The 15,755-nt window shown below is 37.5% G+C and overlaps 1 protein-coding gene across 8 annotated transcripts in view; it reads left to right on the plus strand.

Annotated features, from left to right (window-relative positions):
* The window catches only part of Dlg2 (discs large MAGUK scaffold protein 2), a 1,883,913-nt gene that overhangs the window by 216,098 nt on the left and 1,652,060 nt on the right, over positions 1 to 15,755 (plus strand). For all 8 annotated transcript variants that reach the window (XM_029535332.1, XM_029535281.1, XM_029535286.1 and 5 more), the window contains exon 3: positions 12,075 to 12,220. In XM_029535332.1, the coding sequence (XP_029391192.1) occupies positions 12,075 to 12,220 (146 nt within the window). The remainder of the gene's footprint in view (positions 1 to 12,074; positions 12,221 to 15,755) is intronic.

Below are 15,755 nucleotides of genomic sequence, written 5' to 3' on the forward strand. Positions count from 1 at the left end.
GGAATCCATCCTATAATCAGCCACCAAACGCAGACACTATTGCATATGTCAGCAAGATCTTGCCAAAAGGACACTGATATAGCTATCTCTGTGAGGCTATGCCAATGCCTGGCAAATATAGAAGTGGATGCCCACAGTCATCTATAGGATAGAACACAGGGACCCCAATGGAGGAGCTAGAGAAATCACCCAAGGAACTGAAGGGGTCTGCAACCCTGTAGGTGGAACAGCAATATGAACTAATCAGTACGCCCATGTGCGTTCCTGCGTACGCAGAAACACTTCAGACTGGGTTCGTACTGAAGGGCTTGAACATCCTGAAAGAGAATAGGCTGCGAAAGGAAGATGAATGCCCTGTCGATTCACTGATCAGAGCTCTCTCGTTTTAATAATCGGACTTGCTTAAGTATAAGGAAAAAATTCCCAGCCTGCCCTTGAGTCCCTTTGAAGCTGCCGCAGCAGTCCAATTGTGTGGGTCCAAGGATCTAGGCGGTCCGACGACGCTGCATTCTGGGAGATCTGGGGAGGTCTTCTCAGTAGCAATTCTATGCGCCTGGAGGGGGCACAATATAATGTTTCGAGGGAGAGTGATTAGTGGAGGTGGGAGACCCCAACAAGCCCAGAGCTCCTGTCTCTAGCTGCATATATAGCAGAAGATGGCCTAGTCAGCCATCATTGGGAAGAGATGCCCCTTGGTCTTGCAAACTTTATATGCCCCATACAGGGGAATGCCAGGGCCAAGAAGTGGGCGTGGTTGGGCAGGGGAGCAGGGTCGGGCGGAGGGTATAGGGGACATTCGGGATAGCATTTGAAATGTAAATGAAGAAAATATCTAATAAAATAAGTTAAAAAAAAAGATTTTGCTGATGGAGACAGAAATGGAATAGTCATAGCTCAGCACCGTGCAGCTGAGATTAGTTAAAATATCCTTGGTAACAAGTTCTGGAAAGCTTTGGAGAATGCTCCCAAGTTGATTTTTCCTTTCATCTGATGATCTGGAGGACTTATTTTTTTGTTATTATGTTTTTTGTTTGTTTTGTTTTGTTTTGTTTTGTTTTTGCAGTCCTGGTACTTTATTTCTTTTTTTGTACATTGGGCCACAAATTCATATGGAATGGATTCCAAATCTCAGGCTCTTTTCTGTAGTCCTCAAATTCTTCTCCAGGTGGCACAGGCTGGTGCTTCAGCTGAACATAGGTGCCCTTCTCTTTGGCTTCCTTTTCCTTTTGATCGTTCTCCTTCACCCGCTTCAGGAAGCTGTCTCTGCTCTTCAAGTGCTTGATGTGCTCAATCTGAACATTGATCCTCTTAACCAGAATCTTGCCCTTAACTTGCTTGTTTACAATGATGCCCATGGCATGCTGGGTGACATTGTAGACTCTTCCAGTTTTGCAGTGGTAACACTTATGGACATTCCTTTTTGAACACTGTGCATTCTCTTGATGTCTACAATTTCATCCTTCTTGTAGATTCGCTTGTATGTGGCCAAAGGAACAACTCCATGTTTCTTAAAAGGCCTTTTAAGTAAGAGAACATATACTGGGTGCCTCTCCTTGTTCCCTTTGTGTTGGTCATTTGACGAGTTACTGGAAGATGGCTACCTCTGTCTGCTTGTTTGAGACAGGGCCTTATATAGCCAATACTAGCTTTGGACTTGGTATGTAACTTAAGATGACCTTGAATTCTGGCTTTCCCTGTCTCTGCTTCTCAAATGTTGGGATTACTTGCCTGGACATAAGGATTTTGTGAAATGACATTGTAGTAGAGCATTTGAAATTAAATGTGCTTTGGCTTCTCCTCCTCCTCCTTTCTTCTTTTTCTTTAGATTGATAGTATCTAGTGCCAGCCTGAATGTTCTGAGCTTTACCTAAGTATGCCTTAGTCAATTTACTATTAGATTACAAATTAATCTAGATAACACATAGTGAACCCCCTCCTCTCTCCTGGAACTATATAGTTCCAGACAGCTTTGAGGTGCTATGTCTATTTTGGGATTTGAACCCTGGTCCTTTGGAAGAGCTCTTAAATGCTGAACCACCTTTCCAATTACAAGTTTTTCTATATCTAACATACTTGTAATAACATTTAAAAACACAAATTTGCAGAGAATGATGACTCTAAACTCTGACTTCCCAATCGATAGTATGCTCATTAGTCAGAGTTTTTGTTGCAGTTATAAAATATTTGGCATAATAATCTCAGGGGGCATAATTTAGTTTAGATTATTTCAATTACTTTGTTCCTAAAATGCTGGGCACAACAGTGGTACTTCCACACAGAATGGTGTGTGTGGGAGTAGGCTGCCCATTTCATGGCATCAAGAAGAAAGGAGGAAGAGAGTACAGTGTGAGCAGGCTTCTGCTTCCTTTTATTCCATTTGGCCTTCAAACTTACTGGATGCTGATGGCTGCATCAGAACAGTTATCCCCAGCATCAATTAGTCCTCTCTGGACATGCCTTCACAGACACCCCCCAGATGAATGCTCTGCTGATCCCCTAACCCTGACAGTGGGTATTAACAGATGCTAGTTGATTTCTTCTCTTTCAGCGATTGATATGAGTATCTAATCACTGATTGCATAACATTTGGATTATTTTTATTTATTTATTTATTATTTATTTATTTAATTTGGAAAATGGAATTTAAACCTAGTCTCATTCAAGATTATGAATCCTGTCTTTCTGAGATTTGTAGGGTTAGTATAGCAAATCTTTGTGGGATACAAAGGATTTGTAATATTCTCATACCTTGAGAGATTGATGTGAGATTGAAGATTATTCCCTAAGCATAAAATACAACATATCTGTTTTTTGTTTGTTTGTTTGTTTTGTTTTTTGGGGGGGTGTAGCGCAAGTGCTGATAATTGGTAGCTGATTTGCACTGATAATATCTGGATTTTATTTATTGCTTGCTTTAAAGCAACTCAAAGTATTACCCTGGTTCACTAAAGATATTTTAATTAAACATTATTTTAGGTGCTATACTTTTAAAAACCTTGTTTGAAGCACAGAATGTCATCCATATGTTGCTTAATGTAGAGTTTATGGCAGTTCTATGAGCATTTCACTTCAATTAGCCAACTTCTTAAAGTTTATAAATTGTCTTCCTCTGTAAGTATTAATTCTGGTTTATTGCTCTAAATTTCTTCACTCTTACTGTTTTCTGGAAAGATGGCTCCTGGTTAAATATATGCTGTGTCCAGGTATTCAATCTTTAATAACAACAATTTCAAAAAATTACAAAATTAACCAAGAAATAACAGTTGATTTTTATTGAGCATGTCCCATGTAATTAACTACATGGAATACTTGTGTATGTAAAATTTGTAGGGCAAAAAAATGGAGGCGTGGGGAAATTAAATAAGTTTGCCAAATGTGAAATATTTAATTAAAAGCAGAGCCAGGATCCAAGTTTCAGAGTTTATACTTTAACTTCCACATTACTTTTTAGGTTGAACATCTCTGATTCAGAAACCTGAAATCTGAAATTCTCCAAAATGTACAGTGTTTTGATTGCTGATGTATTGCCTGTGGCTGATTCTACAACTGACCTTATGTTATAGATACAGTCGAAATGTAGGTGCACTAACACTATTGAATAAAGTTACCTTCAAACATGAATGGATTTTAGGTTTACATCTTATTCCCAAGATGTCTCATTATCTATATCTATATCTATAGATATTAAAAACAATCTAAAAACCCATGAAAATTGTTTCACATCTGGTCACAAGCATTTCGAATAAAGCATTTTGAATATAAATTAACATATATTGTCTCATTGATATCATGCTGATTTTCTGTTTGTTTTTTAAAATAATATTGATCACTTCATAGTTTGTTCTTGAGTCTTCTTTTTTAAAGACATTTCTTGCATTTGTCACTAGAGGGATCTCAATTATACACTTATTCTTACCACCTAAGCACATTAAAAAACTATTCTGATCTATTTTAAAGTCCACAGAAAAGTTATGACTAGCACTAGGGACTCGTATAGATTCATTTTCTCAGCTTCAATTTTTATATGTTATTTCCAACAATAGTTTAAATGAGAAGCAGCCTCATACACTCCTATGTTTGGATCTTTGCTTTCCAGTTTAGTGGAACTGTTTGGGAAGGATTAAGAGGTTTGGCCTTGATGGTGAAAGTGTATTAAGGGGAAGGCCTAGGGTATTCTCTCTTTCCCTCCCTCCCTGCCTCCCTCCCTCCCTGCCTCCCTCCCTTCCTTCCCCCCCTCTCCCCCCTCATTTCTTTCTCTGTCTCTTCCTTTGCCCCTCCCTCATTCTTTGCCTGCTGCCTACACACCAGGATATAAATCTCTGAGAGACCCTTCTAGACCAACCATGATGATCATAAACTAACCCTCAAAAATTGTAACCAAGCTCCCAAGCCAATGCTTAATTGACTTAGTCATGGTGTTTCCTCACAGCAGTAGAATAGTAACTAAGACATATGCCTTATAGTCTCTGCATAAATCTTTCCATATTTCTATATGTACTTAAATGTGAATCTATAAATATATATATATATATATTTTAAATTTTTGTTTTTTTAAAACCTTTTTTATTAGATATTTTTTTTATTTACATTTCAGGTGTTATGCCTTTTCCTAGTTTCCCCTCTGAAAATCCCCTATCTTTTCCCCCATCCCCCTGCATCCCAACCCAACCACTCCCATTCCTGGGCCTGGCATTCCCCTATACTGGGACATAGAGCCTTCTCAGGAGCAAGGGCCTCTCCTTCCATTGATGACTGACTAGGCCATCCCCTTCTACATATACAGCTAGAGCCACAAGTTCCAGCATGTGTTTTCTTTGATTGGTGGTGTAGTTTCAAGGAGCTCTGGGGTTACTGGTTAATTCATATTGATGTTCCTCCTATGGGGCTTCAGACCCCTTCAGTTCCAGGGGTACTTTCTCTAGCTCCTTCATTAGGGACCTTATGCTCTGGCCAATGGATGACTGTGAGCATCCACTTCTGTATTTGCCAGACACTGGCAGAACCTCACAGGAGACAGCTATATCAGGCTCCTGTCAGCAGGCTCTTGTTGGCATCTGCCTAGTATCTGGGTTTGGTGGTTGTTTATGGGATGGATCCCAAGGTGGGGCAGTCTCTGGATGGTCATTCCTACATTCTCTGCTCTGAACTTTGTCTCTGTAACTCCTTCCACGGGTATTTTGTTCCCTCTTCTAAGAAGGATCGAAGTATCCACACTTTGGTCTTTCTTCTTCTTGCTTTTCTGGTGTTTTGCAAATTGTACCTTGGGTATTCTGAACTTCTGGACTAATATCCACTTATCAGTGAATATGTATCTAGTGACTTATTTTATGATTGGGTTACCTCACTCAGGATGATATGCTCCAGATACATCCATTTGCCCAAGAATTTCATAAATTCATTGTTTTTAATAGCTGAGTAGTGCACCATTGTGTAAATGTACCACATTTTCTGTATCCATTCCTCTGTTGAGGGACATCTGGGTTCTTTCCAGCTTCTGTCTATTATAAATAAGGCTGCTATGNACATAGTGGAGCATGTGTCCTTATTACAAGTTGGAGCATCTTCTGGGTATATGCTGAGGAGCAGTATTGCTGGTTTCTCCGGTAGTACTATGTTCAATTTTCTGAGGATCCACCAAACTGATTTCCAGAGTGGTGCAATCCCACCAGCATTGGAGGAGTGTTCCTCTTTTTCCACATCCTCACCAGCATCTGCTGTTTCCTGAGTTTTTGATCTTAGCCATTCTGACTGGTGTGAGGTGGAATCTCAGGTTTGTTTTGATTTGCATTTCGCTGATGATTAAGGATGTTGGATTTTTTTTTTTTTCATGTGCTTCTCAACCATTTGGTATTCCTCAGTTGAGAATTCTTTGTTTAGCTCTGTACCCCAGTTTTAAAATAGGGTTAAACATATATTTTAATGAGTCATTTGAGAGTATTGGGGACATCAAGACCCTTTATCACTGAAGACTTTAATATATATTTCCCAGAAGCCAACAGTTTTCCTATAAATAGAGCAATTATCAAAAATCATATATCTTTATTAGTCTAGAATTATTATTAATCTCACCATTTCTGTATAATTTCAAGAATTTCCTCATAATCATCTTTATACTAATGTTTTCTCAGTCCAAAATTTTGTCTAAGAGCTTACATTTTACTCCATTCTTCTAGTCTCAGGGAATCCCTTTCAAGAAAATTGGTTCCAAAGCATAATGTAGACACTTTGCACACAGATCAAACTTTTATTGCATACTCTACTTCAGTGCACCTGTGTATGGTAGTCTGGGACTCAAGTGGACCAAAACAATGATGGCCTTTTATTTTACAGAAGAGAAAGTATGAGTTCTGTATGCAGCATAAAGAAATTGAATATGAGAACTTCTTTGGTGCTCCATGCGAACCAAGTGTTCAGAAAAGGGAATAGAACCTCAAGTTTGCAATTTGTAACATCCTTAGGTACAGTAATAACAATGGTGTTGTATTGTTCAGCTGAATTCTTAATCTGGCGTGTGGTATTGAATACCCCATAAGGAACACAGGATGGGTGACAAAGTATAAAGCATTTGTTCAAAAGTAAGCACATCTTATAAGACTAACATTACAAAGTTGTAAGAAGAAAATCCTCAACTAATTTCAATGCAATTTTGCCATTAAACAGCTATGATGACTCATAGCTAAATGTGATAATGTCAAAGTAAACCATGCTATCACCCTGCACAGAGTTTCTGTTGGTAAATAAAGGTAACTGCAATTATTTCTATAATATTATTCTTTACAAGACATTTTTACTTGTGTCTTTAAGAAGAGATGAAAAAGTATATAAATATATGTTCTACATGCCTTTCCTTTTACTATGATTAAGTAGATAATAACAGAACAAGTAGTGAGCCATATAAAAGAAGAGTCTTGTAATTTAGAGAGCCATATTTTCTAATTCAAGTCAAATGAATTTCCACCTTTAAACCACATATATTCAGTTTGTCTGATGCATTTGGTTATTTGAAAAATATCGGCCACCCACTCATCTCAAAAATATTAACCCAGAATTTCTTCTGTCTAAAGGAAATGCAGGGACAAAGAATGGAGCAGAGACTGAAGGAAAGGTCAGAGACTGCCCCACCTAGGGATCCATCTCATCTGCAGACACCAAACCCAGACATTATTGCTGATGTCTTCAGAAAGATACTTCAGAAGATCTTTTTTTTTTAAATTTTCTTTATTTACATTTCAAATGCTATCCCGAAAGTTCCCTATACCCCTCCTGCCCCTGCTCCCCTACCCACCCACTCCCACTACTTGGCCCAGGCCTTCCCTTGTGCTGGGTCATATAAAGTTTACAAGACCAAGGGGCCTCTCTTCCCAATGATGGCCAATTAGGCCATCTTCTGCTACATATGCAGCTAGAGACACAAGCTCAGGGGGTACTGGTTAGTTCATATTGTTGTTGCACCTACAGGGTTGCAGCCACCTACAACTCCTTGGGTACTTTCTCTAGCTCCTCCATTGGGGGCCCTGTGTTCCATCCAATAGCTGACTGTGAGCATCCACTTCTGTGTTTGCCAGGCACTGGCATAGCCTCACAAGAGGCCACTATATCAGGGTCCCTTCAGCAGAATCTTGCTGGCATGTGCATTAGTATCTGGATTTGGTGACTGATGATGGGATGGATTCCTGGATGGGGTAGTCTCTGGATAGTCCATCCTTTTATCTTAGCTCTAAATTTTGTCTTTGTACCTATATCCTTTCATGGGTATTTTGTTCCTTATTCTAAGGAGGAATGAAGTATCCACATGATGGTCATCCTTCTTTGTTTTCTTGTGTTTTGCAAGATGTATCTTGGGTATTCTAAGTTTCTGGGCTAATATCCACTTATCAGTGAGTGCATATCTAGTGACTTCTTTGTGATCAGAAGATCTTCTTAACCGTGTATTAAACGGGAGCTCTGAGGTGCTTTTGAGGAACTGACATGTCATGTGGTGTCCATCTGAAAGTAGATGAATTTGTTTTAGTTCAGTAGGCATTAAGGGTGTTCTCACAAAGACTGTCCCATTTCCTACAGATTCTCTTGAACAAGCTATTTGACAGTTAGAATCTGTCTCAAAATCATCACTGTCAAGGCCAGATCTTATTTGTAAGGTATTTGGGGTAAAACATATAGGACTGGTTCAGACATCAAGTGTAAGTGGATTTTCTTTTTCTTTGTTTCAGATGGCAGAGAAATGAATGTGTTTTCTTTCAGTTATCAGTCTAACTTAACCTAAACCAATTTCATTAGCAATACCCTCTAAATAGTTATGGTTATTATTTTTCAATCACTCAGTGGTTCTTCTCTGATCAATTTGCTTTTCCTACACAGACTTTTCTTTCCCTGTCTCTTTACTCAGAAGCAGATTGCATAACTGGGCAAGAGCCATGTGAAAGGAGAAGCTATTTCAAAGGTCTAATGCTGCCCATATATCAGGAGACATGGATATTATCAGGGGATGGTTAAACATGCAGATTCAGCCCTGACCCCACTCCCTTACCCAGCTGACTCATGTGGAATACTAGTTTGAAAAAGGTTTACATATTAATTTGGCAACAATTTAAAGACTGGCTTTTTAGAATATTGTGAGCTTAAAATAAATAGATCATAATTCTTTAAGGAATTTAAATGTCCTCGCAGATGGCAAACTTCTTGCTTTGTTTTGTCTTGTCTGTAAAAGAATGCTTAAAGTTAAAATTCAGCGCTGCTAGGATCTTTACAAGTGTCATTTTGTCATCTAACTAATATGTGGGTTTCCTTATATCCTGAACAGGGATTTGACTTTGCTCCATAGTGTTGTTTTTGTATTTGAGGCTCAGCGTGGAAATGCAAATAAAGTAAGATCAGCAAACACTCAATTTGTTTTGCTAACTACAAGCATGGTGATGTTTGATAGCAGAGAATAAATGGATCTATGGGATAAAGTCTTCATTCTCCAGGGGGTTTACCTTACACCTGTAAATGGGGTATTGAATTGAAATGTAGACAGGTAAGTAAAACACCCTTTCTAACCTAATTGAGGATTGCAGGTAAGTATTAAATGGACGGAAGAATCAGCTGCTAGACTGAGAGCAGAATAGCAGGATGCTTTTCCTGCCTCACCCACTGCTCCCCACCCCAACACTTTCCAAGGTGGTGCCTGGTTGTTACTACTTCTTGTTCAGTTGAACTGAGTTTTGTGGGGAGTAATGTGGAGGGTGCTGGTGAGAGAAGCATAAAAACCGACAACAGGTCTTACTGTAGTGTAAAACCAATGCTGGGTAACTCTAAGTGAAATTTGATATTGATAATTCAATAACTTTCAAGCTAAAGTAATCATAGACTTAATTGAGCCTGCATTCATATTCCTTAGTAGTTTACTAAGTACCCCCCCCCCAAAAGCATTCTGTCACTTTGGAAGATGCAAATAAAATAAGTTATACATTAAGCATAAAATCACCAGCAACATGATTATTTGAATTTGTCCATGTTGGTGCTCTCTAATTTGTTTTAAAGTTTAATGTGTTAATAGGCCCTTAGCATTAGTGATGAATACTATACACCCTTTCCTGGGTAATATATGTATCCAGTTTTTCAAAATTTGGAAGTTTGGAAATGTCTTGTATTAAACAGTGTTTGTATCCTTAAAATGATGTAGATAAAAATAGAAATTTTATCTGTAAAAGTTGTTGTACTTTTACACATCATTATCCTTTATGAGATCTATGTTCCTATAGATCTTTGCAGAAATTCTTTCCTTTGTAAACTAATACTTGAGACTTGATGTTGTAAACACATCTTGTTTTTTTTTTTTTTTTTTTTTTTCCCCTTGAGAAGTATAGACATTTATTTTCTTGAGAAGTATAGGCATTCTGGGGTTTTTTAATCTTTGCAGATTTCATCTTCTGTTTTCAGACACTTTCAAACCTGACTTCAGGTGTGTGTGTGAGAGAGAGAGAGAGAGAGAGAGAGAGAGAGAGAGAGAGAGAGAGAGAGAGAGAGAGAGTGAGTAAGTAAGTTATGGCCATGTGTAAAACTACAAGATATTTAAAACTTTGGAATTTTCTTTTTAACCTTTGTGTGTTCAGAATTCACTATGCAAACCAGGCTGGCCTCAAACTCACAGAGATCCACCTGCCTCTGCCTCTGAAGTAGTGCCTTAAACTTGGGCAGCATGACATCTTTCTTCTTGTATCCTGTATTGACTCAATTGAGCCCTCATTCATCCTCCTTACTAGTTAGTTAAGCAAAGGAATTAAGTACACTCAAACTTTAATTCTTATATTCATGAAACATTCCATACTTTAATTTAAAAAAATCACCATTTGATATATACTAAAGATATATTCATATTACACACTCACAGCATCCTGAAAACAGAAGCATTTTGAAAACTGATCCTCAGCTAGATCCTACATATAATTTGCTTTCCTCCCTTGTTTCATTTCCTTGCCTTGCCTTCCCAGCCGGTCCACTGCAGTGACTATAGGCATTGCCCACCTGCTAACCTTTGGCTTTGCAGTAATTTGAAAGTGATGCATTTAATAAGAACTGTGGAAGGAAGATGGAGCAGAACCATGTGGCCCGGAGAAGCTGCAGGTAGTAAGGGCTCTCATAGATGGAGCATAGAGTAGTATAGTGGTACATCTGCCCAATCTAGGTGTGCAGCTTATAAATATAACGGAGTTGTGTGTTATTTGTACAGACTTCTTGGGGTTAGAGATTACTGTAACATTTCCTATTGTTTTTTTTCCTGAATTTCATTCATAGTAGCACCCCTATTTTGTCATGACAGTATATCTGTAAAAGGTGATGCTTAGAGATCCCTCTTACATAAGCATAAGAATGCCAGTAATACTTTTAAAAAAGTGTGTCCTAGTCAGTGCATAACTGATTTGAAGATCGTTCAGTCTCCTTTAGTGTCTAACAGTTGTCCTCAAAACCACCTTTCTTTAAAAGTTAGATAGTGTAGCCTGATGCAATATTAATTCTACTTCCATTCGTCCTAAATCTGAAAATAGATTTATAAAAAACATTTTAAGGGTCATTTGGGGATCTAATTGTGATTGTGTAATGATGGTAGAAAAGCCAGGTTGATCAGTAACATGTTTTCTTTGGCAACATGTTACAGTTTTCATGGAGTTTAAAGTAACCAAAGGGCAAGGAAAGTCAATGTTTGTTTAAGGTCATAGCTGAAGACAACTATGGAGCAAGAAACAGAGCAAGGATGCTTTTATGTATCTGAGGTGCTATTGGCATTTGAAGGCTCTTGGGAGAGGGAGTTTTATACTTGGAGAAAAGTTACAAAGACATTGCAGGGACTTGCTATAGATCCCTTTCCGTTTCACCTACCACGGACGCCTTCCATCAGTGTAGAAGCAACTAATAATGTGTAACCATGTGGTCATAGCTTGCTCAAATTTCCTTTTGATTAAGCTCAAGCTCTCAGTGTTACAGGAGCCCACTGGGATGCTACATTACGTCTCTTTCTCACCTCTCTGTTTTGTTGCGTTTTTTTCTAGGCCATGGCAGTTTCTCAAAGCTTTTGACATATGCTTTAGGTTCTATCAGACCCATTTTGGATCACTACAAACAGAATTAATAACGTTGTTTTTGGGTTACATACTTAGTTCTTCCAAAATTCATCTTTTTACATTCCTGTAGCTGTATAAAATCAAGCAGTCTGTATTCCTTTCATACTGGGTTCATTCACTTACCACTATGTTGTTTTGAAAGTCATCTGTGTTTTCAGATGGCTTAATAACTTGTTATCTCTTATATCTCAATGATAAACTGATTTATGGACTTATTACAGTTTTGCTGTTCAACTATTGAACAACTTCTTTATGGCTTCCCATACTCAGGATTATGAATGAAGTGTCTGCATAATTCTAATGCTGGTAAAAAGTCAGTTCTCAGAATTTTCTGTTCTGATGATTTTAGTTTGGAATGCAATTATTCATTTATTTTAATTAGCCACATTTTCATATGCATATTATAGGTACATACACACATATTTATGAGGTGTTATAGGTCATTTTGATTCTTTCCTGACATTTCCTTTCCAGATATTCAAGAATTTTATGAAGTAACTCTATTAAATTCTCAAAAAAGTTGCGAGCAGAAGATAGAAGAAGCCAATCACGTGGCACAGAAATGGGAGAAGACTCTCCTCCTTGATTCATGTCGTGACAGTCTTCAAAAATCCTCAGAGGTATGCTACTGAAACTCCTCAGAGATGGAGACTCATTTTCATAAACAGCTGGGGCCATTGTTAGAGCAGTGTAGCATTGTTCCTGTCAAATGACAGCAGTAATATGCTTGCAGTCTTAATCCAGGAAAATTTATTTTTTTCCTAAGAGATAATTTAGATTACAAAAGGAGCATGGTTTCACAAATTTGTGGATATGTGTTTTCAGTTAAACATGTTAATTCTGTCAGCACTATTGTCTTAATTTGAGATGAGTCAGGTTCAGACTATCACATGACCAACCAAGATAATATACATTCTCCAGAGAAATTCTTGAATTTCAAAATATGACTCTGGGGGAATTGGAGCTGACTAGTAGAAAAATTGAGAGTGTTCCACATCTGTGAGTTTCAAATCAGAGACACAGAGTATGAGTGCCATGATCCTTTAGTGTGTAGGAGCAAAATAATAGAAGTACATTTCCTATTTCGTTTTGTCTTTATATTAAATTTAAATTGAGTTTTTTGAAATATTTTATATGTAGGTAATTCCTAATACTCAATATAAATGGTGATGCATATTCATTTAAAATATGACTTACATACTCTAAGAATTTTAAATGTTAGGATTCAGTGAGCAACAGCTATCCCAGATATTAGAAGCTGTAAGAAGTTCATTGCTAATTAATGGCATGGACCTCGGTTAATGAACTTTTATTTATTAAATTAGATTTTCTTGTACACTTTCTGATTACTTAGAATTGATTTGGAAATGGAGGTAGAATGGAGCCTTATGATCATCTTAGTTACCTTAAGAAAAAGATAATAATGACAATTTCTAAATTGGTACATGAAGTATAAAAATAGATGGCATTTTAATTTCCCTTATTGCTTTTAATATTCTATCTTTGTTTAGTGCATTTGGTGTTTTGATTATTATGTGTCGGGAGGAATTTTTTTTCTGGTCCAGTCTATTTGGAGTTCTGTAGGCTTCTTGTATATTCATGGGCATCTCTTTCTTTAGGTTAGGGAAGTTTTCGTCTATAATTTTGTTGAAGATATTTACTGTCCCTTTAAGTTGAAAATCTTCATTGTCATCTATACCTATTATCTTTAGGTTTGGTCTTCTCATTGTGTCCTGGATTTCCTGGATGTTTTGAGTTAGGATCTTTTTGCATTTTGCATTTTCTTTGTTGTGTCCATGTTTTCTAATGGTGTCTTCTTCACCTGAGATTTTTTTCTTCCATCTCTTGTATTCTGTTGCTGATGCTTGCATCTATGACTCCTGATTTCTTTTCTAGGATTTCTATCTCCAGACTTGTCTCCTTTTGTGATTTCTTTATTGTTTCTACTTCCATTTTTAGATCCTGGGTGGTTTTGTTCAATTCCTTCACCTGTTTGGTTGTGTTTTCCTGTAATTCTTTAAGGGATTTTTGTGTTTCCTCTTTAAGGGCTTCTACTTGTTCACCTGTATTCTCCTGTATTTCTTTAAGGGAGTTATTTATGTCCTTCTTAAAATCTTCTATCACATCATGAGATATGAGTTTAAATCTGAATCTTGCTTTTCCGTTGTGTTGGGGTAACCAAGTCTTGCTGTGGTGGGAGTACTGGGTTCTGATGATGCTAAATAGTCTTGGTTTCTGTTGGTAAGATTCTTATGTTTGCCTTCTGCCATCTGGTAATCTCTGGTTTTAGATTTTGCTGTCTCTGGCTGGAGCTTGTTCCTCCTGTGAGTCTGTAAGCCTGTGTCAGCCCTCCAGGGGACCAGCTCTCTCTTGGCAAGACCAGTGCATGCACAGAGGGCTGCAGAACAGCCCTATGCCCTGGATGCAGATGTAGGTCCATAGGACCCTGTCCCAGAAGCTCTGCTGTTTCTGAGGCCTGTGCTCTTCTGAGTGGACTGGCCTTAGAGAGTCATTGGAGAGAAAATGGCAATCTCACCTGAGTCCAGAGTCATAGCCTTCCTGGAGGCATGCTCTCCTGTGGCCGGGAAGGTTCACAGAGGGCTGAGGGTCCAGCGTTCTGATTTCAACAGCTAGAAATGATTATTTTTTACTTTTAAGCACCTTCTTCTATATAGATATTTATTTTATAAAAATATATGTGTATTTATTTATATGCTGACTATAAACACAATACAATATATGTAGATTATTGAGAAGTAAGTTACATTTCTTTTATTCTATATTTGTATTTATTTTCTTTTAAAATTGGATTACAATGTGTTTGATAAATAGAAAGAAAACCAAAATAGGGTAAGTATGGGGCTGGGCTAAAGGACACATGGGCCATAAAAGACAAAGAGAGATGGGTGGCCGTTCACAGGGTGGCCTTGGTTGTAGGGGAGGTAGCTGGGGAAGGTGAGTATGAAGGGTAACTATTGAAATACAGTTTGCCAGAGCTCGTTTCTCTAGCTGCATATATAGCAGAAGATGGCCTAGTCAGCCATCGTTGGGAAGAGATGCCCCTTGGTCTTGCAAACTTTATATGCCCCATACAGGGGAACGCCAGGGCCAAGAAGTAGGAGTGAGTGGGCAGGGGAGCAGCAGGGTTGGGGGGAGGGTATAGGGGACATTCGGGATAGCATTTGAAATGTAAATGAAGAAAATATCTAATAAAATAATTTAATAAAAGAAATACAGTTTGCTCTCTCTAATAGACAGGGAGATCTTTGTTCCATGGGGAAATAGTTTATAAGAACTTTTATATCATATTTTGAAACTATTTTAATAGGTGTAACTATTGTTCATTTAAACTTAAGTAGTTTCTGACTCTGTTTAGGTCATCTCAAAATTCCTTTAATGAAGAGTGTTGTTGAGATCCCCATGTATACATGTGAACATTTCCACTTTATATTAGGTTGAATTTATACAAGATATTATTTAATCCAAGGATATTAACATTTGAAGAATCTTAACTCAGATTGGCAAAGTCTTTGTAGATAGGTCTCACCAGAAAATCTACATATGACTCTTTCTTTTCTGTTTATTTGCCTATGTTTGGATAAGTAATCATTTATTATTTAAAGTTGTTTGTAAAAGTAATGGATGGTATTTTTAGTTTAATGCCTTTTTGTGCTGCAGTTATTCATTTATTATCAGGACTCAACTATTAACTGTCTATTCCTCTTCTGATTCAGTAAAACTATTTATTGTAAGTTTTTTATTGTAAGTTATTTATTATAAGTTATCATTGTAAGTTATAATTCATATTACTTTGTAATAGTGATTTTAATGAAGTAATATGTCCTGTCATAATTATTGCATTTTCTATTTTATTGATCAAGATTTTGCTTATAGTATTATTTATTATTAATATAATGGTTATATATATTATAATTTTATGTGATAGAGTCTATTACCTTTACATTTTTTCCCAGTACAATTTTTTTTCAAAACTCTTTTTTTATTATTATTTTCTTTATTTACATTACAAATGCTATCCCGAAAGTTCCCTATACCCCGCCCCCGCCCCTGCTCCCCTACCCACCCACTCCCACTACTTGGCCCAGGCCTTCCCTTGTGCTGGGTCATATAAAGTTTGCAAGACCAAGGGGCCTC

This window comes from Mus pahari, chromosome 1, assembly GCF_900095145.1.
Source record: "Mus pahari chromosome 1, PAHARI_EIJ_v1.1, whole genome shotgun sequence".
NCBI lineage: Eukaryota > Metazoa > Chordata > Mammalia > Rodentia > Muridae > Mus > Mus pahari.